This window comes from Lactuca virosa, chromosome 6 (genome assembly GCF_052849685.1).
Source record: "Lactuca virosa cultivar CGN04683 chromosome 6, Lactuca_virosa_CGN04683_v6, whole genome shotgun sequence".
Classification (NCBI taxonomy): domain Eukaryota; kingdom Viridiplantae; phylum Streptophyta; class Magnoliopsida; order Asterales; family Asteraceae; genus Lactuca; species Lactuca virosa.
This window is the reverse complement of record NC_136431.1, coordinates 27,290,323-27,314,682: the sequence shown is the minus strand read 5'-3', so window position 1 is coordinate 27,314,682 and position 24,360 is coordinate 27,290,323. Positions and strand designations below refer to the sequence as shown.

Genomic DNA, 24,360 nt, shown 5'->3' with positions numbered 1-24,360 from the left:
AAAATGTCCCGAAGTTTAAATAACTTTTGCAATCTTAGTCCCAAAAACTTTTGTTAATGTTTGGGTGGAAACCATGAGGAAGGAGATGTGAACGTGAGGAAGGAGATGTGAACGTGATTGCTTCCGATGATTATTTTCATGTGAGGGCCTTTGCAGTCAAGCTCGTAGATGGTGCCAATCGTGATGTGTCTAATTTTTCGAGAGAGGAAGCTTTGATCATGTACAACCAAGGCACCAACATTGATGCTAACGTATGTATTTGAGGGGATATAGACTTTTTTTTTAGATCGGCTAATACACATTTATTAAATCAAACTCCTAAACTACATCTTTATTAACTACAGGACTTGAACCGTCTACCTTTTATGGAGAGACATCTTTTCAAACACTTGATACCACAAGAAAATGATTAGAAGTATCACAAGAAAATGTTATGATGTTAAGGTCAGTAAAGGAGGTTTCAAGATAAAAGGTACAAGGAAGACATGTTAGTGTTTGTGTTCACGTACCATTTGCATAATATGGGGATTTGTATTTATCTATTTGTTAGATGTGAACAAAAGGAACAAGTACTAAAGTCGCATGTTTTCTAACTTCTACCAAAAAAAGAATGAACGATAATATAAAAAAAGTTTCTGATAAAATGTATAGAGAAGATGATGTTAGGGTTTGTGCTGACATACGTTGTGCAAAATATGGGGTTTCATATTTATAGTTGTTATATGTGAACAAAAGTAACAGAGTACCAAAGTTGCTAATTGTTCAACTTTTGAAAAAAAAAAAAAAGACGACGATGTTAGGGTTTATATTCACATGCCTATGTGGTGGGGTGGAGGCCTTCATAGTTATATAAGGACAAAAGGAACGAGTGCCAATGTTGTCAATTGGTAAGCTTTTGTCAGGGTAGTGAGATGAGATGATTTATGGAACTCCGCATCGACTCCTTAAGAAAAATGACGAGACATCGCATTCGTTGGCTGCCTTTGTCTTTTGGGTATATCGGACAATGTATATGAGTTCGGTCCTGGCATTAATGTATTAGGGATTGCATCATCGAGCACTTCCCAAAAACCATAATTTGAGATTCTACATAGGTTCACAATGGGCCATGTTACGATAAGTTAGGATTGAGTTTTAAGAGAATTCACACTGTAACTCACAATAGCCATATGAGAATTCACAATTTAACCGACAATAACCATATAAGGCATGTTCGATACAGAACTTTAAAAGCTTCTAGCTTTTAGCGTTTGACAAAACTTTTTATTTTGAACAAAAAGTCTTATTTGGCACTACAAGCTTCTAGCGTTTAGTTTAAACAAAACACTCTAAATCCAAATGCTACTTCATGTAGGTTTAACAAAATGCTATCACTTCCCCGCTACAAGCTATTTTTGCCGAAGACACCTATACAAGAGAGTTAGGTGTTGTTTGTTTTTTTAGAAAAACCTCTTCAAATCACTTTCTGCTGTGCGGCGCAGCACACACGCAACACTTTCCCTCTCGCAGCAGTTTGTGTTTTGGAAGACTTCAGACTGCAAAACCTCTGCGCGTGGGCTGCGTGACGCAGCACTTGACTTGCCTCTTCAACTTTCAATTTTTTGAAGTGTTTGTTTTAGAATTTTGGTATAACTTATTTTTAATTTTTTTAAAACTTTTATTTAAGGATTTGATACAATTTCTTATTATACTTTTCACAAATTTTTTTAACTTGTTTTTTTATTGTTTCTGTTAATAATATTTTCAGTTTCAGTTTCATTTTTTTTAACGTGTGTAATTTTTTACGAACTTTGTAGACATCGTTTGCAATATTTTCTTAATTTTTTATTATTTTTATTTTTTATGTTTTTTAAAATTAGTTTTTTTTCTAGAATAAAGTTGTTATCTTCTTTTATATTTTTGTAAGTTTTTTTTAAAAAGTTTTATATTTTTGTTTTTTTACATGTTCTTTTTAGTATTCTTTCAATGTTTTAAGACTAGAATTATTAAAATTTCGGTGTTGAGAACCATTTTAAGTTTATAAAATTAGTTTATTTAAATTTCAGTTTACTGCAGCAGTCTGCAGATGTTAAAAAACAAACATGCTTCTTATTATGGACTGCAGCCGTTTGTTTCACCTCTTAGAATTACAGAGGTGGTCCACAGACTTAGGTCCTGTTTGATAGTTTCTGTCTGGGAAAGTGCTGTCTGGTAAAGTGCTGTCTGGGAAAGTTTTCTGATTGGGAAAGAAACCATGCTGTTTGATTGTACATCTGATTGACTGTGCTGAATGATGAAAAAAAAAAATTCAATAAAAAATATAATTAAAAAAAGTTATTTAAAAAAATTAATAATCCAATAAAGAAATAAAGAGGCGGGGTTTGGTGTATAATTGTCTTTCCAGCCCATTCAGCCAGAAAGATATGATTTTGGGGCTTTCTGGAAAAGACATATCTTACCGGGAAAGACCCCTTCTTTTGTGCAAATCAAACTGTCTTTCCGGTCCATTCAGCCAGAAAGATCTGTTTAGACCTGGAAAGATGCGTATCAAACGGGGCCTTAATGAATCTTATCTTCGAAAAAAACAAACAACGCTTTCAAACAAAGTATCGCTCATCGGGAGTGAATGCTTATTTTTCACAACAAATACAATTGATGCAAATCTTTATATACCCTCCCTTTCCTTTTCATACATCGGACCGAAGCTTCAAGCTTCTAATGCAGTGTACTCAGTAGATGCGGAAGAATGACCCTTGTTGGCATCGAATAGGTGCATATAATGGATTTGCCCTAGCAAGTCTGCGGTTCTAGTTTTCTACTGACGACGACATATCTCCAGCCATGGCCCACCACGTCCATCACAGAACGTTGACTCTAAGGAGGAGGCGTAGGTGTTAAGGTCTTTCTTTTCACCTCAAAATCATTCTCTTCTCCGCTAATCAACCACCCAACTGCCGCCACCAACCGCCACCAACCATCACCAACTTAGGTCTTTTCCCCCAATAATTACAATCAAATGCATAATCCCCCTCCACCGTCTTCACCATCCCCACCCTCACCACCACAACAACCACCGTCTTTGAACATGGACTCGATCGACGAGTCGTCAACTTTGATTTGGGACTGGAGTCAGTTCCTCGATTTCAACATTGACAATCACTTACCCTTACCCGGAGAAGAATCCAACCACTCATCCGCGCTTCCAACATCTCAGGAGCTCTATCCGATTGACAATCCCCAGGTAGAGCCGGTACCCGACTCGTTTCCGGTCAATTCGACTTCTAATACTAACGATAGGGTTCGTAAACGGGATCCAAGGATGGCCTGCTCGAATTTCCTCGCGGGTCGAATCCCTTGCGCCTGTCCAGAGCTTGACGCGCTGCTGGTGGCGGAGGAAGAAGAGGGTGCTCCTGGAAAGAAAAAGTCTAGGTCAACGACGGCGAGAACGGCGTCAAGTTCCAGATGTCAGGTTCCTTCTTGTGAGGTGGATATCAGTGAGCTCAAGGGATATCACAAAAGACACAGGGTTTGTCTCCGATGTGCTAATGCTACTACTGTGGTGCTTGATGGCCTTAATAAGAGATACTGCCAGCAGTGTGGGAAGTAAGTTCTACGATCATTTCAAGGCTTCCAATCAAATGTTCATTGTCATTTATTCATTCATATGGACCAAAATTTAGAAGGTTATAGAACAATTCCCTTCATGTGTATTTTGTAATTCATTAGCATCTTCTTACTTCAGGAATGAGGTGAGTTTTGTAATAGGCATTTTGGTATTGGACACTTAGCTATGCAACCACCTTATAGATCCTATAACTAGAACAATTTAATCTTTCATGTACAGGAAATAATTGTAAATCAAGATTAACACTGATCTTATCCTCAGGAGCATGCTAAATTTAATCTTTAACAAACTGAGCATGTTGTATGCAGGTTTCATGTCCTGTCAGATTTTGATGAAGGTAAACGTAGTTGCAGAAGAAAATTAGAACGCCACAATAACAGGCGTAGAAGAAAACCATCAGACTCCAAGACATCTGGACTTCAATCAGCAGATTATGATTATGCTTATGATGAAGCTGGAAAAGGTGGTTGACACTAAGAACATCATATGATATGATATGATATGATATCCCATGTGTTAATTCTTTTTGGATTACTGAAGTAATTTTTATGGTGTAGCAACCAAATGTACAACTAGTGAAGCAGCAGGAAAAGAGAAATCATTGATAGCACCTGGAGTTCATAATTCCTTACTGGGCCCCACTCATGCCCAAATTATCCACAGTGATAGCATCCCATCTCTAGCTGTATCTGGTGAAACTCAAACAGATGAAGAGAAAGAAAAAGGCAACCATTCTCCATCTTATTGTGATGACAGGAGTGCCTTTTCTTCTGTGGTAGGTTCTTTATAAATATATAAAAATAAAAACTTATTTTTATGTGATAATTCATGTTTATTGATAATTTGATATATTATTGTATTGTAGTGCCCAACTGGTAGGATCTCATTCAAGCTCTATGATTGGAATCCAGCAGAGTTTCCTCGTAGACTTCGACACCAAGTACTAATATCAATATGATTACTTTGAAATACTTTTTATTTATCATGTAAGTGATGTATGTATATATGGTTTTACAGATATTTCAATGGTTGTCCAGTATGCCTGTGGAGTTGGAAGGGTATATTCGTCCTGGATGCACAATCTTGACCATATTCATTGCAATGCCTACAGTTATGTGGGTGAAGGTGAGATGATTTTTTCTTCCACTTTGGATTAAAATGTCCAAACTTTATCCTATCAAAATCCCATAAACATTATTATATTTAACTCTTGAACAGTTAAATGAAGATCCAGTTGTATGTATACATGACCTCCTTTCTTCACCAAGAAACTTACTTTCAGGACGTGACACATTTTTTGTTAACCTTAACAGCATGATCTTTGGTGTCATGAAAGGTTTCTTCACCTCCATATCTTTATTTTAATATTTACATCATGTATGATTTTATATGTTATTCCAATATTTAATCTGTTTTTGGGTATGCAGGTGGAAGATCTGTGATAAAAATTAAAACAGGTGAAAAAGCACCAAAGCTTCATTATATTGAGCCTACATGCTTTGAAGCAGGAAAACCCATAGAGTTTTTGGCATGTGGAAGTAATTTACTTCAGCCCAGACTTAGGTATTTACACAATTGTCCTATTTCATTAATTCATTATTATAAAAAATAAACGTATAACATTTAAAAACTACAGGTTTTTAGTATCTTTTGCTGGAAAGTATATGACAAATGAAGCGAGTGTTTCACCATCATGTAACCAAAGTGAAACCTCTACAACAAACTTAGATCATCAGTTACTGAAAATATCTGTCCCTCATACTGAATTGGACGTTTTTGGCCCTGGTTTTATTGAGGTTAGCTTCAGATTATATTTTTACGAAAAAAAAAAAAGAATTTGTTAATTTATATATTTGTAATTTTTGAAGGTTGAAAATGAATCCGGGCTGTCCAATTTCATTCCAATTCTGATTGCGGATGAGGAAGTGTGCTCTGAGATTAAAACCATGCAGATGAAATATTATTCAAAAGATTCAGAGTCTATTGCTGTTTTTAGAGTTAAACAGAGCAAGTTCTCTGAATTGCTTGTGGATATGGCGTGGTTATTAAAACAGCCAATTGTAGAGGAAATAGAGTGTGTGATGATGTCATCACAGCTGCAAAGATTCACTTGTGTTCTTGATTTTTTAATCGAATACGAGTCCACTACAGTTTTGAAGAGAATATTAAAGTGCATAAACATGAGAATTATGAAAAATGAAGGTGATGGGATCCTGATTCAAGGGACTGTTAATCATGCTACACAAGTTCTTCATCAGAGACTTCAGAAAAAAGTAAACCAAGAAGATGAGGTGCTTCCTTTTGTTTCAACAGTTAATCAGGTATGTTTGTTTTCATCAAGATTACTGAAAATCTATTATTCTTTTAAATTGTGATCTTATAAACTCTTGTGTTAAATACTTGTTTATGAAGGATATGGTAGTAGCAAACAGAATGCCAATTCCAACTTCCATGGACAAAAGTGAAACTGTTGCACTTTTAAATGCTGAATACATCATGAGTGTGACACCTGGCAAGGAACAACACCCTGTGGGACCCACAAACCGGATATTTACTTATAACACCAATAATAGTAGTAGATTATTTCCTACCCGGCCTCTCATCCTTGTGGCTACTGTGGTTACCTTATGTTTTGGTATTTGTGCGGTCGTTTTCCACCCTCACAAGGCTACTGCAATTGCAATAACTATTCGCAGGTGTTTATTTGATGACAAATAGTCTTTTTAGTTTATAAATCTTGGACCCATTTGAGGGCTAGTTTGTAAATTCACTGTTGTATGTTAGATTAACCTAGAATCTGAGTTAGTCTATAGAATGTTTTGTTTTGGTTGTGGTGTATCTGGTTGAAAAGATTTTGTTTTTTGTTTGTAGGTTCAGATGACTACAAATAAGGTAGCGTGTATAAACAAGTGACTAAACGAAACAATAATTAATGACATGATTAGGATCGCTATGTCGAAGAAATATCCAATATGATTATGGCATCCATTATGGTAGCTTTTTTAGGTCAAATCAGGATAAGAGCTTTTTACAAGTTCAAAACATTGTTTTTTTAGCTTAATGTGAATATATATATATATATATATATATATATATATATATATATACACACACACACACACACACACAAAACCCGTGAGATCATATTTATATGGAGTAGAGTGAGGTAAGATATCGACAGTTGTGCTTCCTTCAAGGATAAAACGACTGTGTTACAAAGATGACCGTTAACTTGAAAATACGATAAACAAAGAGGGTGAGAAATATTTTGTGCAATACACCAAACACGGGTAAAATCATATTACAAGCATATGGATCATAAAGCCAGCAAAAATAGAAAACAAAGAAAAAATAAGTCAAATGTTAGCAAAAAAGAAAGACATGAATAAATCGTAATACAAGCATAAGAGCATGAAACATTCATCAACACTATAGTTCTGAACACAAACCATACAATACATACAAAGATGCTAGGTTAGTCAACTATCCTGATAGTTAGCCGCCACATCCTTCTATATGATGTTATTTCATCTTAAAATGAAAACTCATTCATATCCATCATCACACTATCCTCGTACTTCCTTTTAGGACGTCTCTTTCTCCTCATATTGCTATCAATCATCATTGAATCAACTCTCCTAAGTGATGTTGATGGTGGCCTCCTTCGGAAACGTACATATCATCTCAATAATGATTCCCTTAATTTCCCAGTAATTCGTGACACTCCCAACGAATTTCTTATAACCTCATTTAGTATCTTGTAAGCAAGGTTCTAACACAAGTCCACCATCAACCATCATATAAAAAAAATTAGAAACTTATAAATGTATATTTTAAATTTACAAGTAAAAGTTTTAAATTTGATAACATTTAGAAAACTGAAAGTGTTTTTTTTTAATTAAATAAAGTCTTGTGGTTAAAACTAGGGGTGTGCATCAAACCGCCCGCACCGCACCACACCGCACCGCAAAATGCGGTTTAAAAGTTCCGTGGTATGGTTTGCGGTTTTTAATTTTATTAAACTGTATTGTGCGGTGCGGTTTGCGGTTTTTTATTATAAAACTGCGGTTTAAACCGCACCGCACCGCATGTCAATAATATAAATATACACACAATCTTAGCAATATACTATGGAATGATTTTATTGCAAACGGTCGATAATCTTTTAAATTAGTTTTGGAATACCAAGTGTGCAGTTTGTCATTCTTTTAACAGACTTTTCAAAAAAAAAAAAAAAATCAAATCTCATATTTTATGTTATTGTTTTTTCTTGAACAGATTATAGTTATTACTCTAATAACGTTTATACATAAATCACAAGTTTGATATCATAATTATTGGTGGCACAAAATTATTTAATTTAATTTAATAACATTTATGTGATGATGTCCTTGTTATGGATATCGCAACAATTTGTATATTGTATATAGGGTTAATGAACTAGAAAGGTAACGAACTTTGGTCTTTGTTCACATTAAGGTAACCATGTTTTTTTCATATACATTTGACCATTGAACTTGTTTGACCTGTTCAAAATAAGATAATATGACTGGTAATTTGCAGTAACATTACCCTATTATGAACATGTCATATAAGTTTACTGGTCAATTGTGTACGAAAAAAGCATGGTTACCTAAATATGGACAAAAATCAAAGTTCCTTACCCATTTTGGTAATATTAGGTTCTTTATGTTAATTGCATGTAGTCATAAGATTCATTGATGTGGCATGAAATTGGGTTGTCCGGTCTTTATGTATGAGGAAATGGTCAAGTCTTGGGCCAACCCAGTTTAAGACCAGCTAGTTATGGGTTAGGTTGTATACGCTTAAGGGGCTAGGATGTATGTGCTTTAAAGACCTAGCAACACAGCTTAGCTCATGACTAGTCGGGACTGAACTGGGTTAGACCAAGCCTAACCTAATTGTTCATTGACTGTCGGAGCCTGATCCCAGGTCACAGTCCCAGAGACGGTTTTTGTCCAATATTACCAAAATGGGTAAGAAACTTTGGTTTTTGTCCATATTTAGGTAATCATGTTTTTTTTTCGTACACATTTGACCAATAAACTTGTGTGACCTGTTCATAATGGGTAATATTACCGTAATTACCAATCATATTACCTTATTTTGAACAGGTCAAACAAGTTCATTGGTCAAATGTGAACGAAAAAAACATGGTTACCTAAATATGGACAAAGACCAAAGTTTGTTATATTTATAGGTCATTAACCCTTGTATATATCGAGTGAGGTGTCCTTGTTATGGCTATCACAACAATTTGTATATTGTATATATCGAGTGAGAACGCATTTATGTTATTGTGTATATATACTTTATTAGTAAAAAGTTATACATACAATCATAAATATAAATAGTTAGATTTGGTTATGTAATATTAAAACCTTCTTCTTCAAACCGCATCAAAACCGCACCAAACCGTACCGCACCGCATAACGCGGTTTAGAGCTTTCGCGGTGCGGTTTGCGGTTTCCGAAAATCTCAAACCGCACACGCGGTGCGTTTTGCAGTTTTGTCTCTAACCGCGCACACCCCTAGTTAAAACAATCCTTTTTTATGGTTAAACAAAAAAAATGCATATTTTTTTGGCATTTGTCTTAGAAAATTTGAAAATTAGAAATTTGGTAATATTATTTTCATGTATTAAAAATATGTTTATATGTGATTAGTTTAATTTTAAATATATTGATGAATTATATAGAAAATGAATAGATATAATTTAAATTTGGGAGAATGTCATTGTAGCACGATAAACTTTTGCTGTTTATCCGATTTGGTCAATAATGTTTTTTTTTTGCGCAATAGGTCACTAAATTATCCCGGTTTCACTGGTTACCTTAGGTTATGTGTTTTTTTTTAAGTTTAAATTAAAATTCAATAGTGGATCTGCGTTAGTGTGAGTAAAAGGGACGTCGTCGTTTTCGTGACATCTTTATCCTAAGATTATATATCCTCAATTGAGTCGGTCCTTTCTTCTTCCACTCTTTCCGGAGCTTTTAGCCATAGTTCACGATGTCGTAAATGTGCTTTTGTGGCGGCATAAAGGCTTATTGGTTGGTTGGTTTGGTCAAATTCCGAAAACGGATTCTCGATGTTCAATCCATAAACGAAGCTAGAAGGAGCCCAGACAATCGCGGGCTATGGATCTGTGTTTTTCGCTACTTCCAAGAGATTCACATATCCGCCAGAAAGGAACAATGTCAAAAAAATTTACCATCAACTCGCCGTCGTTCAAATTTTAGTTTTGATTCTCCATGGTGACATTGTTCTCTACCTCTGTCTAGGCCTTTGGGTTCAAGATTTTAGTTTTAGGGTTCAAATTGTTCTAGTAGCTTTTTTATGGTGGTATTGGGAAGTAAGCTTCGAAGTTTGGCAAGATGATTGTTGATGCGCTCTCGACTAGGGGTGAGCATCAGAACAGAGTACCCGCTTTCGGAACCGGAACTGCCTCAAAACCGCCGGTTCTGGAACCGAAAAGTTTTGGAACCGCCTTAGGCGGTTCCGATTCCAGTTCTGGTTCCCATTTTTTCGGAACCGCTACCCGCTAGGTACCCATTGGAACCGGTTGATATATATATATATATATATATATATATATATATATATATATATATATATATTCTTTAATCTATGCTTTATGTACTATAAATTTATTACTTTAAATTATACTGTTAAATGTTGTTTATTTTGAATATGTAGGTTTTATATCTAAAATGAACTACCCTAATATGATGCAACAATAACATCTACCAATATGATAAGGTGCTTACAAATTGATATGTTGTACAATACAAAAATTACAACTATATACATTACGTTGGATAAAAAAATGGTTAAATTTTATGATAAATAATTGTAATACTTAATTTATATGGTTTTGTGTCTTTTATTTAGTCTTTAAGAGCTAACTTGTTATTTTTTATTACAAATAATATTAAAACTTTGGTGACCGGGTACCCGGAACAGGAACTGCTCCCGGCGGTTCCGGTTCCAAAACCTTAAGAACCGATGTAACCGGTTCCAGTTCCAAGATTTTAGGAACTGCCGGTTCCGGTTCCGTTTAATTTGGTCGGGTACCCGCTTATGCTCACCCCTACTCTCGACGTCGTCTTTCAGCTTCACTGTGGCTCTTCGAACCTGTTAAAGCTTTAGCGTCCATGATCTCTTGAGATGTCATCTTACCCATTTAAGCTTGAAGCCCAAACTACATAGACCCTGGTTGAACCATATGGCCCAATGTCTCGGATATGAGCCTTAATAGGTTTTCGGTTTTGGCCCAGTGTCATCTTAATCTGTTTTCGGTTCTGGTTCCAGTTCGGTCCGGTTCCGGACTGATTTACATCCCTAAGCAAAACCACATTTTTATAATCACTGTTAAAAAAAAAACCCCATAATCGATGTGATAAACCTTATGTAGATGTCGTAAAAGAACGGGATGAACTCGAACCTGCGTTTTCTTCCGTCATAGGATCTAGTCAATTAGGAGCATCAACACACATTGCTTCAAACGATGTGATAAACGCCGACTATTCATCATCGCCTACAAAGACGAAAGAAAGTAACCACCGTCGGCAATCGTTGCTCTTAGGGCATGTTCTAGTCAAGACATTGTTGTTGACAAGATCAGCCAAATGGTCTAGGAGGTTCTAGAAAGGCCCAACATCGGTGAAATGATCGGATGCATTGTGTTCAGTTGCAAGGAAGGGAAAAGAGGGCAAGACCGCACCTATAAACAACGTGAAAGAAGAGGGTGGAGAAGGCAGCCGGAGGCCGGAGGAGGACGTGTCAGTGAATATGCCGGGAGGTGATAATAGGGGGAGGAGACAGAGAGAAAGATGAGATATGCACGTCGGTTTTCACATCTTGATTCTCTCCGAGGATGACTGAAGCACTGAATCGAGAGTCGGAAGTGCATGGCAGTGTTGAAAGGAGTGTTACCGGTGAAAAAGAAGTGTTCCGGTTGTAGGCTAAATTTTATAAGGAGAAATAAAAGGGAAGCTAATTAGATAAAAAAAAGTATTTTAATTTTGAAAAAAACAGAAACACAATGTGTACTAAATGTTACGGGTGAAACCAAAATTAAATTTGATGGTTCCCTGTTTAATAGGTAAATTGATAATTTAGGAACCTATTTTGAAAAAAAAAAAACTTTGATGACCAATTCAGAACAAACCCCAAACTTGTTTGTGTCCGCATTTTAAAACATACAAATTACAAGACTAAATAAAAGAAATAACAATACATTTATTCATTTATTATGTATAACATATTACTTCATTTTATTTTACATATTATTCTATTTTTGTTTATCTTTTTCTTACCTTGTATCTTGATTATTTTTATTTTTATTTTTTTATTTTATTTTTAATTACAGCAATGGATAATCGAGGGAGTTCAAGTGAAGACTAAAGATTAAAAATTTAAACTATAAAAAGTTACCTTGTTATAAATGTATAATGAGACGAATGGAAGTGCATGAAAATGGTGACATTTGGTTTAAGAGCTTGTACTTGTGGCTGTGGAAGTTAAAACGGCCCCCACCATCGACGGCCGTTGACTTTTGACCACCTCCTCCACTTCAGTATGACCGGCCGGTATTTCAGCTAACCATTCCTTTCTTTGTTTGCTTTGCGTCTTCATTCCACCATAATTTTATAGATAAATATTAGACTTCCATTCTATCTCCTACACGTATCCTCCCTCCACTTTCTCTTCTGCTTCTGCAACATCAATTTTGGTAAGCCAGTTGCTATTTCTCTTCCATGGTTTTGATCGATTAGGGTTTATCTTAGTTTTGATTAATCTAGCTGCTGTTCATGTTTGCATATTCGTTTATGGATACGCTGATTGTTCTTTTGAATTTTGACTATTGTTACTTACTTCTTTTGAATTTGATTATCATATTTGTTGATTGTTACTTGGGTATTGATCGTTGTTAAGTATAACGAAGAGGGGATTATTTAAACTGATTCTTTATGCGATTTATCGTTTTCCTCTGAATCACTGAGCAAATAGAACACGATGCGATTTATGCCGCCTTTACACTTCTATTCATAATTATGCTTATACATGAAGAAAGGACTAACATCGTTTTTGAAATAATTGATAAGGGACTTTACGTAACATCTCCATGGATTCATATTCTGCTAAACGAGCTGTTAACTGGGTTAGTGCTCTTAGAAAGGGATCAGGTCCTTCTGCACGAGATACTAATGGCACTAGAGATGAACCTGAACCTATTCAATTCTGCAATCGAATTGGATGCAGTGGCAGATTAAACCATACAAAACATACGCCAAATCAAATCTTAAGTAGCCCTAAAAGGCCTTCCTCTCGATCTTCAAACATCAAGGAAGTAGCGACAAACGTGAAGAAACCTCTCAAGGAATCTAAGAAATCTTCTAAGCCTGAAATTGAACAACTTAAAACTTCAGCAACTAATCATAAGTCAAAATCCAAAGGCACTGAGTCTAATGGTAGAACAAATGGTCAAAAACCTGGTCTTGCAAACTATGATGCTCAAATTGGTTCAAGTAGGAGAAATACAGTAAAGAAAAGATCTACTGAAGGAGAAACAAGTTCATCTAGAGGCAAGAAGATGAGTGAACCATTATCTGTAAGGACTCGGAGGTCTGTGAACCTAAATGGAAACAATCAGTCTGTGGTTCAGTCTACTGGTGTGACCTCACATGAGCCACAGACTGAACCATGTTGGTTAACTGGAGAAACTTCATCAGATGGTTCCAACCATCATGGCTTATCTAGCATGATGACTGCTGGATACAATGTTGATGCCATTGCAAATGTAAGTTCTTTATGTTATTATCATATTTCAATTTCTTAATGAGAAATGTTTGGGAGAACTGATTTATGGTTTGCAGGTATTACTGGCACTTGAGAGAATCGATCAAGATGAGGGGCTAACATATGAGGTAGTGATTCCATTTTTTTAAAAAAAAAGAAAAACAATTCTGAAATACCTGTAACTTTAACCATATTTTTTTTTTCATATTTGCAGCAAATTCTATCTTTTGATGGAAATTCATTTCTTGGTGGCTTCAACTTGTATGATCAACATAGGGACATGAGACTAGACATTGATAACATGTCCTATGAGGTTTTCTGCTTTTTCTATTTCTTGCATTTAGCCCAAAAATCTATGGCAAACATGAATCTTGATGGAATTTTTGTTACAGGAACTATTAGCATTAGAGGAGGAAATGGGTATAGTGAGCACATCATTATCTGAAGAGGAATTATCAAAATGCCTTAAAATTAGCATATATGAACCATTGCAAATTAAGGATTCAAGAACAAAAACCAGTTGGTGTTTGGATGAATCAAAATGCAGCATCTGTCAGGTGATGCTTCTTAAAAATCTTTTATCTACATCAATTAGCTGTTATACTTTGTAAAATGACTAAAATCTACCTAATTTGAATATCTTTCAATGTATAATGATGTAATAGGAAAAACAATGAAAGTAGAATGTTATAATAAACAGATGAATGAAAGTATGTTGCTATTTCTTACAGGAGGAGTTTATAGCAGGAGATGAAATAGGAAGAATGGGATGCAATCATGGTTACCATGCTGTGTGTGTAAACCAGTGGCTGCAGTTAAAGAACTGGTGCCCTGTTTGCAAGGCCTCTGCTAAACCATGAGACTCTTTGGTAAATATGTTAAATTTCTTTGTACAAAGTCGTCTTTTCATGTCTTTTGTACATACATATTTGGATTCAAAAGGGTAATAAAGTAATAAACTTAGGTTTCTTAGCTTTGTGAACTTTAATGACATTCTGTTTGTGGGTTTATTTCGATTGATGCATAAAGCAAATAATTACATCATTCTATTTAATAGGAAGAAATGAAAGTAAAATGCTGTAATAAAATCATTTATTTATAAACACTTATGGTTACTTACATTACCACAAATTACAATGCCCTATTTAAAATACCTATACAGATTTTTTGATGCATACACAACAATCAACACAGATACAAAAACAAGCAATGGTTTTCCTGCAGTGGTCATTGAACTCAATCGCATTGACCTTGAACTTGACATGGTCCGTGGTGGGTGCACCGGCTCTTGAGCCGCTGCGGTTGGTGGTTCATTGGGTGCACCGGTTGTGGGCTGTTGTCTTTGTTTTGTTGGTTCGGTTTTGACCGGTGTTGTGATGTTTGGGATCTCAATGGTTTTTGACTATAAAAAACGATAAATAGTTTTTTAAAGAATGATATAATTTTTATCGATTTTTTTGATACAAACTATAATGAAAAGGAAAAGGAAATGACTTACCAACTTCTTGAACTGTAAATCATACAAGATGTCAATGTATCGCTGCTTCGCTTGCTTATTCTCTTTGTTTAGTTGCTTCCAAAAGCCATACATCGAGCCCATGTTCAACACCTTGTTAGCATAGATCTTCCATGTGTAGCTGAAAGAACCAAACAATTAAACATGATTCAATTCTTTGAGTTGCACACATGCACTCATCTTATCCTGGTTCGGACCAGTAAAGGCTTTATCACGGTCCACACGACCAGATAAAATTTGGTCCGGACCAGACCAGATGAAACCTGGTCCGGACCGATGCTATGACCACATTTGATCGGATCTATTTTTGGGTTTGATTCAACTTACCACTCATAAATTCGTTGAAGTCCAGCTTGAGACAACCGATCCCAATACTCAACATCTACTTTACACTTGGTAAAAAAATCAGCAATCTTTTCACTCGATTCATCTCCATTATTCGGGTCAATATGAAACCCCGAAACCCCATCAACCACAATTTCCGCGGGCCCACCTTGGTTTGTCACAAAAGTCGGGAGCCCACAATTCATTGCTTCAATAACCGTCAGCCCAAAAGCTTCATACAACGCGGGCTGCACAAAAGCCCCTTTAGTATCAGCAATACACCGATACAGTTCCCCATTACGAGTCCTATCATTTTGAGCCGCTATCCATCTCATTTGGCCCTTAAGTTTATATTTTTCAATCAATTCATGCATTTTCTTGATTTCTGCCATTTCTTCTCTATCTTTCGATTTTGATGGATCAAAAAAGCCCGCAACAACAACCAAGTTTACAAGACTTCTGAGTCGTTTATTCTTCCCAAACCACTTGGTTAATCCCGTTATATTCTTCACTGTATCGAGCCTCGCCATTGAAAATATTATCGGTTTTGTTCGGTCCACCAAATATCCCCTATTTGAAACACAAAAGTATGTTATGAGGTGCACAAGTTAACTTGGGCTTTTTTGGGCTGGGTCGGGTCCAATTTGGAACAACTTACATATGCTCATTGTTGTCTTCTTTGTTGAAAAGTAGTTCTTCAATTGCGGGATGAAAGGAAGTTAATCGTTTTTCTTTTTCTGTGATTGGGAAATAAACCGATTGTTCTGCACCGGGTGAAGCTATGTTGAACTTTGGATCGAACACATTGATTCCCGATACAACTCTACAAAGTCCTGGCATCGTAAAAGCTGCATGTGTCTCATATTGTCCCGGCCTTTTATTACTACACAAAAAGTAACAAAAGAAGCACTTAGATTAAATTTATATTAACAACCTAACTTCAAAGATTTTAAAGTTAGGTGTTGTTTCTCTTTTTTTCTCCATTAATCGGTGTATTGATAAAGTAGTTGAATGATAATGATGATTGTGTGGATAAAATGCTTTAATCATAAGTTTGTCTTACACACCCGACTGAATGAGATTAAATGAGCACTTCACCTTTACATTCCAAAAATAAACAAATTTCACAATATCCATTGGTTTTAGCAATATTCAACGGTTTTAACTAGAGAGGAGTTAATGCTTAATACATGCATTAAGCCAAATTTTTTGGCATAATACATTAAGTGATTGTGTCTGGATTAAGTAAAATTGAAACAACCATGTATAGTTGTCTAGATTAAGTGCTTAACGCATTAAGCCCATTATGTAAAAAAGAAACAACTCTTAAATAATTGAAAATACTTTTACTACGTGTTTTGCTAATTTCATTACAATCTAAGTTTAGGAATCAAACATCTAACCTTCCTGCAATTTCTTGGTAAGTGCTTGTGATGATGAAATCAGCAGCGTTCATTGAGATCAAATCTGCAGTGAATTGACATGAAAAGTGGTACTTGTTTTCAAATTTTTTCCAGTTAATATCCGAGTCTTCATACTTTGTCTTCTCCAATGCATGTGCAATCGTCCCCTGGAATTGAAATTCGACCAAAAACAATGATTCGAGGAACTAAAAATAATTTAAAAGAACGAAAAAAAGGAGTTTAATAAGTTAAAAAACCTGTGTCACTCCAAATTTTTTAGCCATTAGTGATGCCACAATGTTACCATCTGTGTAGTTTCCTAATATAAGATCCGGTTTACATTCCATCACCTCTAGCACCTTAGAGGCAGCATCCTAAAATTGCATTATTTTTGTCTCATTGACATCAGTCTCAGTTCCAGTTTCAGTACAATGCACGTCAAACACAGTATATAAAAAACTTGCCTGTGCAAATCTTTCAAGGTAGGGGTAGATATCAAAGCGTGAAACCCATTGAGGGAGAATGCCTTTTGAAGTATGGAAAGGAACCCGAAGGATGTGGGAATACATAGTATTCAAGATTGGCTCCATTTCCTCGTTACACTTTGTTCCTTGTGCCTCGGGAATGAGTCGACTCACCTGCATATTTATATTTTCATTAAATTACACACAAATATCATGAATATTTTAAGCATTGAATTATATATGTGGAGTTCTTGATTTTCTTTCCGAAAAAAGCCTAGACTCTAACATATATAGAGACAAATGAGACTGTTTAATAACTCCAACTTTATGTACCACAAGAATCCGAGGCTTTGCATTCAATCCTTGCTGCTTTATTCGTAGTAAGATCTCTTCCTCTAGTGCTTTCACTTGATCAAGAATGTAAACAACCTGCATGACAAATATGTTGACTTTTTAGGTCAAACTGAGCTCTTCAAGAAACGAAATCTATCAATTTTCTTTACACCAAATTCTTTTCCGGTAAGTAAATTTTGTTAATCCATATGGGTTTATCAAAATTTTCACAAAAGAAGATAAATTCACGTTAATTTTGTGATTTCTGAATCCTAAATTTGACTTTGGGAATTAGTCAAGCACCTGGCCTCCTGTATCAGGCAATCCAAGAACATCTGATTGTCCAAAGTAACCATGAATGGAGAAGATAACGATATTGAATATAACCGGAAGCCTGCTAAAGAATGATTCCATGTTACATGGATCTGGAGCTTGAAGAATCTCTGAAAGCATCTTCATTGTCTCCTTAACTCTTTCGGCACTATCTCCCCATCCTTTCTCAAATCCCCACTCTTTAAGCCTACAATTCAGGATAAAATCCTTTATCATTCCTTAAATTCGTACATAAAGAAAACTTGGGTTATCAATTACTTGTGCTCAAAGGTACGACATGGCTCATCTTTTGGGTGTGCAGATAAGTAGACATCCGCAACAATCAATGCCTTTTGGAGCTTCGAAACTGTATCTAATGTCTCATTGATCATAAGCTTCTGCAAAAGAAACCCATAAGAAATTAAAGAATTGAATCCATGAGTCCGATCTGAGGAGTTAGATATGTGTAGTCCTTGATTATCTGTCAAGGGGAGACTCCAATAGAGGTGGAAGTGTGTGTAGCTGATGATGTGAGACTCTAACAATAACCATGGTTACCTCTCCACGATGATTTAGAGCTAGCAAGTAGTCAAGCAATGGCTTTGCATTCTCTAAATCCCCACTAAGCTTTGAAGTTGTGAACTTTGAAATGTAGTTGAATCCATTCCCGATAGAAGAAGGGAGGGTTAGACGAGGCATGCAAAAGTCGAACGCTCCGAAATCCACCTCCACTGTGTCTTCGCTCTTCACCCTGCTCATCCAATACTTGTTTTGTAAGATAGAAGACGATAATTATCATCATAAATAGCTCTTAAATATTTGTTAAATCTCGTCTCATGATTAAGCAAAAATGCTACAAATAACATTTGTAGTGAATAAAAAACAATGTACTTGTAAATTCATGGATAAAAATTTATACGTATTTTGAAATAAAATGACGAATTTAATGGTAAATATACCGGTCCTTATCGTATATGGACTCTTTAAGGGACAGATATTGTGTAGGCGTAAGGGCATGAACTGTGACGTCATCTGCATTGACTTTCAAGTAATCCCAGCGTCCTGGACTCCCTCTTATCGCCAATACCACATATGGTGGAATTACCACAGCCTCCTGCATTTCAACAATTTCAGTTAATTTATAATGTAATTTTATAATTTGTTACTATTGTTATATTAATTAACACATTATATTTATTTTTGACTTTTTGAAAATTATGTTGTTGTTGGTTTACCTAGTTTTGTAGGAAATTGTACCATAAATTACACATCATATAAGGGGAATAAAATACAAGGAATATATGATATATTCTAAGCCTCTCAATTTATGAATGATTACATACTTGAAGTTCATTTGATATTCAAAAGTATGCACATATTAATGACATAGTTGATTGTGTTTGAGATTTTAGTATCACTAGCAGTTTAGTGCAATTGGATTAACGTGAGTGCCAAATGAGATTTTAAATCAATATCTAATACAAGTTACAAGGTATGAAGTATACAATTGTATATAGGACAAGTTTGATTTCGAACACGTCGAAATATGAAGTTAAGAGACAAATTTATTTTGACTTAGAGTACGAAAAAGCATTGCTCATGCTGAAGTAGAGCGGAAGCAACATACAAGTTTTGGCCTGCTTAGGGATGACAACCCAAGTTGCAGACAACTAGAGCTTTCTGTCAGTTTTTTCCATAAACCATTTTCAACTGATGATTATGCAATTTTCATTGATCTTATCTACTTTTCGAATTATTGATATACATGTATCTCGCTTATTTTATAACTCTATTACGAAATCTAACAATTCATATACTCTCCTCCAACAATGAAGTTATTGGTTTGTGTCTAAAATTTAAAATGTTTCTAAGACCTAACAGATTATCTCATATTGAACTTCTCAATAACACTCACATATTAGATAAATATCAATAGGAATAGTGAACTTACATAATCCGTAAATTTTCCAAAATTTTTATTACCAAACCTTGTTTTCAGTCCATGTTCTCTAGCATATTGTTTTCGCTAAAGTTACTAATTATAAAAAAAGACAAATAATAACCACAAGTTTTTGGTAAAATATTTAAATTAATAAAATGATAAAATTATATCCGTTTTTTATGGTCTTTACAATAATATCACTTATATTAATTTTAATTTAATTCTAGTAATGCAATAGCCAATCAAAATTATTAAACATTTTGTTTTTATTAAATTAAATAATATAAGGATAGAGAGGGAGATGATAACCTGTGTGGACCTCAAGATTTGACCCAATGAACCCTCCAAAACCTTGGTTCTTTCAAGCTCGTCATCTATGGTTTTCTCGATTGCGTAAATCAATTCCTGGGGTTTTACTAATCTTCTCCCACGTGACGTAAAACTTTAAAAAGAAAAAGAAATTGGGATTCAATAAAAAAATCAAATTTGGATATTAATATTTCCTAAACATATATGATACTTCATTGAAAAAACAACAAAACAGATTTGGATTCCGAACCATTATCTATCAGTTACAACAATTAAAATTTCAAGACATACAAGATAACAATAAAATAATTTGACATATTTAGCCTAGTAAAAATAATATTATGTTTTTTTTGAAAATATATATAACACATATCTTCTAAATCCTACTCCTAAACTATATATTTGTCTACCAACTAAGGGGGCACATTTTCAATCACATGATACCGAATAGGGGAAGGGCTAGAATAAAAGAAATGATATTATGTTGGTGTTAAAAGACATGCATACCGATCAAAGCATCTTTTTGCATGATATCGGCTTTGTTTCAATGCATTTGCCAAACTATCTTTTATTCCCAAATCCATGAAAAGCTTGAATCTATAGAATAACCGAATGAAATTGAATATAAGAATAAAAAAATCAACTGGGTGGATTTTACAGTTTTGAGATGACACTTTTTTTCCCAAAATGGCTACCTTTGACTTGTTTCTATAACGACAAATATAATACACGATGAAATGTTCATTGCCCAAAAATGGTTTTATAGGGAAGTTGCGTAGTTAACCTTTGATAGCAAGATTAGAGATGGTGTTGTGGGGGAGAGAAAGAACATTCTTTGGTTGAGTATGTGGGCCAAAATAACAATGACTTGTACAAAGGAAAAGAATATGTGATTTTGTGGAAGAAAAGTATTATTTTATCGGGATATATACACTAAAGTCCTAATATTTTCATCGATTTGACAAGCAGAAAGTCCTAAATTTTATTTTTTTGACAGTAAAGTCTAAATTACCGGCAATTTTTGACATTTTTACCCTTTTTTCCCGGTTAGCCGGTTATTAGGACTTTTTGTCAAAAAAATAAAGTTTAGGACTTTCTTGTCAAATCGTCAATTAGGACTTTACTGTCAAAAAAATAAACTTTAGGTTTTTCTTGTCAAACCGTTGAAAATATTTGGACTTTAGTGTATATATCACCCTTGTAAAAGTTTCTTCTTGCTTCGCCGCCAAATCTTGAACTAAAAAGTGGGAACAAATTATACAAACACAAACAACACATGCCTAATCAAAAGGGTGTGAATGTTGAGAAGGGAAAGAAGAGCAATTTCGTTTTTTTTCGGTTTCTTATTTCTCCATTTTTGAGACTACAAAAAGCTAACACAACCCTGATTTTTTCTTTCTTTCTTGATTATCTCCATTTTTTTCAATGTCGGTTTGTTGAGATTAAAAAAACTATTTAACAAGAAGCAAACGTTAAAGATTTCAATAGGATCTAGCTGACTAGAAAATGTTTCAATAACTCTTACGCTTAAAAAGTATCATACCATTAAATTTCTAACAAAAAAAATGATATATACACTAAAGTCCCAATATTTTCAACGATTTGACAAGAAAGTTCTAAACTTTATTTTTTTGACAGTAAAGTCCTAATTGACGATTTAACAAAAAAGCCATAAACTTTATTTTTTTGACAAAAAAATCCTAATTACCGGCTAACCGGCAAAAAAGGGTAAAAGTGTCAAAAATTGCCGGTAATTTGAACTTTACTGTCAAAAAAATAAAGTTTAGGACTTTGTTGTCAAATCGATGAAAATATTTAGACTTTAATGTATATATCCCTATTTTATTTGTTAGAAGTTGGAACTAAAAGTAAAAAAAAAAAGATAAGATAAAATGATTAATATACATTTGGGAGAACTAAATATAATTTTTAGGTTTGATTTGTTTTTTGAATAACACTGAAACCAAACAAAAGAATTCAGTTTTTATTTTGGAAAAACCACTATTTTCTGTATTTTATTTTTTGTTTTTTAAGTAAGAATAAATGTCAGAAAAAATTCAATCTATTATAGGTTAATAATTGAAAATAATCATATGTTAATTCTACGTTTGATAGACCTGGCAAAATATGACACGATACGACAATTCGACACGAAATTAGCAGGTTTAAGTAAAAGATTTCAACACATTTAAGTAAATGGATCGATACTGCAAGACACGAAAATTAAACGTTTTGGGTTAGGATTAAGACTTTCAACTCGAAGATGATTCGTTTAATTATATATATCATTTTGTATACGTTTCATATTTTTTATAAATATGTTATATATTATACATTTGTAGTGAGCCAAACTTAATAATTAAAATTAAAATTCAAACTTTTAAAAGGACTTACTTTTACTCTTCCTTACCACATATTTTGCTCCCAAACTCTAACTCTTTCCATTTTGCTTGTTAAACTTACCATGAATTTTGTTATTCCACTTCCCAACCTGAGTCTATCATTTTTTCCTTTTCGTCTTCCCGTCTCATACTTTCCAACCTTTAAAATGTTTTAACCCAACATGACACAACATATTTACAAGGTTTAAACATTAACCCGAAACCCGACACGAAATCAACACGAAAATAAATAGGTTGACACGACACCTTTGTGAGGTCTAATATGCTTCATAACAATTCTTTTATTATAGAAACATTTAATATAGAGGATTTTTCAATAAGATGTCTAGAGATTTTCAATAAAATGTCTATACTAGTTTGTGTATTTATGACATTAAAAACATTTAATATGAGTTTATTATAAATTGAAATAACGTGTTGTTTAAATAGTCACAAATTTAATATTGACAAAATTATACAAATGGTTTCAAGGTTTACAAAAAAGACCACGTGTGGACTTTATGAGAATTTTGTTATACTCGTGGTTCCTAAGAATTGAAAATCTTACATTGTGAATCCTTATGGTTCACTCCATTTGTTTTGCATCGCTAACTGTTAGAATGTATTATATTTATTTTAACATTTGTATAGCATAGGATCCTTATTATAAATATTATACCTATATAAAAAGTTAGAATATCTTATTATAAATATTATAACTATATAAAAAGTTAGAATATACAGAAATTCTAACTAGTATTTTCATAAACCATTTAATATGTGTTGTTTAAATAGTAACAAATTTAATGACAAAATTACACAAATGGTCTCAAGGTTTTTTAAAAAAGACCACGTATGGTCCTTATGAGAATTTTGTTATACTGGTGGTCTCTAAGAATTAAAAATCTTTCATTGTGATTCCTTATGGCTTGATCCATTTGTTTTGCACCGCTAACTATTTATATAGTGTAGGGTTCTTATTATAAATACTATTAACTATATAAAGAAATAAAATACACAGAAACTATAATAAGTATTTCACAAAATAACATAGTATCATAAGTATTTTCACAAAATAACATAGTATCAGAACGTATATTTTTTTTCCTGCAACCCTTTCCTGCAACCCTAGCATTTTTCAGTGTCACACTATCTTTTCTGACATCCATCTCTATTGGCTACCATAATCAATCCTGACATTTTCTACTCACTAATCTTCTTGTGTGTACTCGGCTCCCATCTCTATCAATCCTGCCCCCATCTCTTCAAAAAATGCCCCCATCTCTTTAATCCTGCCCCCATCTCTTCAAAAAATTATTATTGTGTTGCATTCTTGAAGACTCACATATTACTCTAGTACATATACTACAATCAATATACATACAATTAGTGTTTCAACCTTTATTTTTTATTTTTTATTTCACATATTTTGTTATTTTTCTGGGTCCATGACATCTCTCGCTCAATCCTCCAATTCCTTGCCGGTTGGCCATCATTTAGTGTATGCAGTCACAAATATTTAACAACAATTTAGTTTCAAGCTTACCGTTGATGGTTCAAGTACAAGTTATGGCGTCTTATCTTTTTAGACATTTGCAAAGATGCTAAAGTTGTTGGACACATCAATGACCCGAACTTACTTCAAATTATTTCGAGCGATAGCTACACTACAAAGGATTTATTGGACAAACTTGATGAGTTCTTCTTGAACAACAAAATATCAAGAATGATTCAAGATCAATAATGCAATACCAAGAAAGGTGCCTTCTCAATTACAGAATATTGTCATGCCCTTAAAAACATTGTCACTATTCTTGCTGATATAGACTCCACGATTAAAGAAACTGAACTCATGATGCAAATCCCCGTTAATTGTCGCCCTCATATCACAATATCGTGGATGTGGTTACTAACACGAAACTATTCACATCTTTAGTGGAAGCCAATGCC

At 34.2% G+C, this 24,360-nt stretch overlaps 3 protein-coding genes across 3 annotated transcripts; 2 read left to right on the top strand and 1 right to left on the bottom strand.

The window, feature by feature from the left end:
* Positions 1-2,663: 2,663 nt before the first annotated feature.
* Positions 2,664-6,474, top strand: SPL7 (squamosa promoter binding protein-like 7). Its single transcript, XM_079055315.1, has 10 exons — positions 2,664-3,582; positions 3,913-4,067; positions 4,162-4,379; positions 4,470-4,544; positions 4,622-4,729; positions 4,823-4,940; positions 5,032-5,167; positions 5,241-5,400; positions 5,473-5,925; positions 6,017-6,474. Exons 1-10 carry the CDS (start codon positions 2,996-2,998, stop codon positions 6,320-6,322), a joined length of 2,316 nt encoding a protein of 771 aa, XP_078911441.1. The 5' UTR covers positions 2,664-2,995; the 3' UTR covers positions 6,323-6,474.
* A 5,732-nt stretch (positions 6,475-12,206) lies between these two features.
* LOC145119553 (uncharacterized) lies at positions 12,207-14,398 on the top strand. The gene is made up of 6 exons (XM_079055225.1): positions 12,207-12,359; positions 12,733-13,427; positions 13,504-13,554; positions 13,641-13,739; positions 13,819-13,983; positions 14,158-14,398. Exons 2-6 carry the CDS (start codon positions 12,753-12,755, stop codon positions 14,284-14,286), a joined length of 1,119 nt encoding a protein of 372 aa, XP_078911351.1. The 5' UTR covers positions 12,207-12,359; positions 12,733-12,752; the 3' UTR covers positions 14,287-14,398.
* Positions 14,399-14,501: 103 nt separating this feature from the next.
* Positions 14,502-20,800, bottom strand: LOC145119552 (sucrose synthase 7-like). The gene is made up of 15 exons (XM_079055224.1): positions 20,725-20,800; positions 20,537-20,626; positions 20,030-20,162; positions 18,738-18,892; positions 18,337-18,529; positions 18,058-18,176; positions 17,770-17,986; positions 17,467-17,562; positions 17,134-17,307; positions 16,927-17,043; positions 16,670-16,836; positions 15,925-16,149; positions 15,270-15,836; positions 14,925-15,063; positions 14,502-14,828 (listed from the first exon to the last, which is right to left on the bottom strand). Exons 1-15 carry the CDS (start codon positions 20,772-20,774, stop codon positions 14,568-14,570), a joined length of 2,703 nt encoding a protein of 900 aa, XP_078911350.1. The 5' UTR covers positions 20,775-20,800; the 3' UTR covers positions 14,502-14,567.
* Positions 20,801-24,360: the final 3,560 nt, after the last annotated feature.

Coding starts and splice junctions, on each gene's coding strand:
- SPL7 (XM_079055315.1), top strand. CDS start 2,996: ATGCATAATCCCCCTCCACCGTCTTCACCATCCCCACCCTCACCACCA. Junction 4,380..4,469: donor GGAGTGCCTTTTCTTCTGTG/GTAGGTTCTTTA, acceptor ATTGTATTGTAG/TGCCCAACTGGTAGGATCTC. Junction 5,926..6,016: donor TTGTTTCAACAGTTAATCAG/GTATGTTTGTTT, acceptor TTGTTTATGAAG/GATATGGTAGTAGCAAACAG.
- LOC145119553 (XM_079055225.1), top strand. CDS start 12,753: ATGGATTCATATTCTGCTAAACGAGCTGTTAACTGGGTTAGTGCTCTT. Junction 13,555..13,640: donor ATGAGGGGCTAACATATGAG/GTAGTGATTCCA, acceptor TCATATTTGCAG/CAAATTCTATCTTTTGATGG. Junction 13,984..14,157: donor CAAAATGCAGCATCTGTCAG/GTGATGCTTCTT, acceptor TATTTCTTACAG/GAGGAGTTTATAGCAGGAGA.
- LOC145119552 (XM_079055224.1), bottom strand. CDS start 20,774: ATGAACATTTCATCGTGTATTATATTTGTCGTTATAGAAACAAGTCAA. Junction 18,530..18,737: donor TCCATATACGATAAGGACCG/GTATATTTACCA, acceptor TTGGATGAGCAG/GGTGAAGAGCGAAGACACAG. Junction 17,563..17,769: donor TGCCTGATACAGGAGGCCAG/GTGCTTGACTAA, acceptor TTTGTCATGCAG/GTTGTTTACATTCTTGATCA.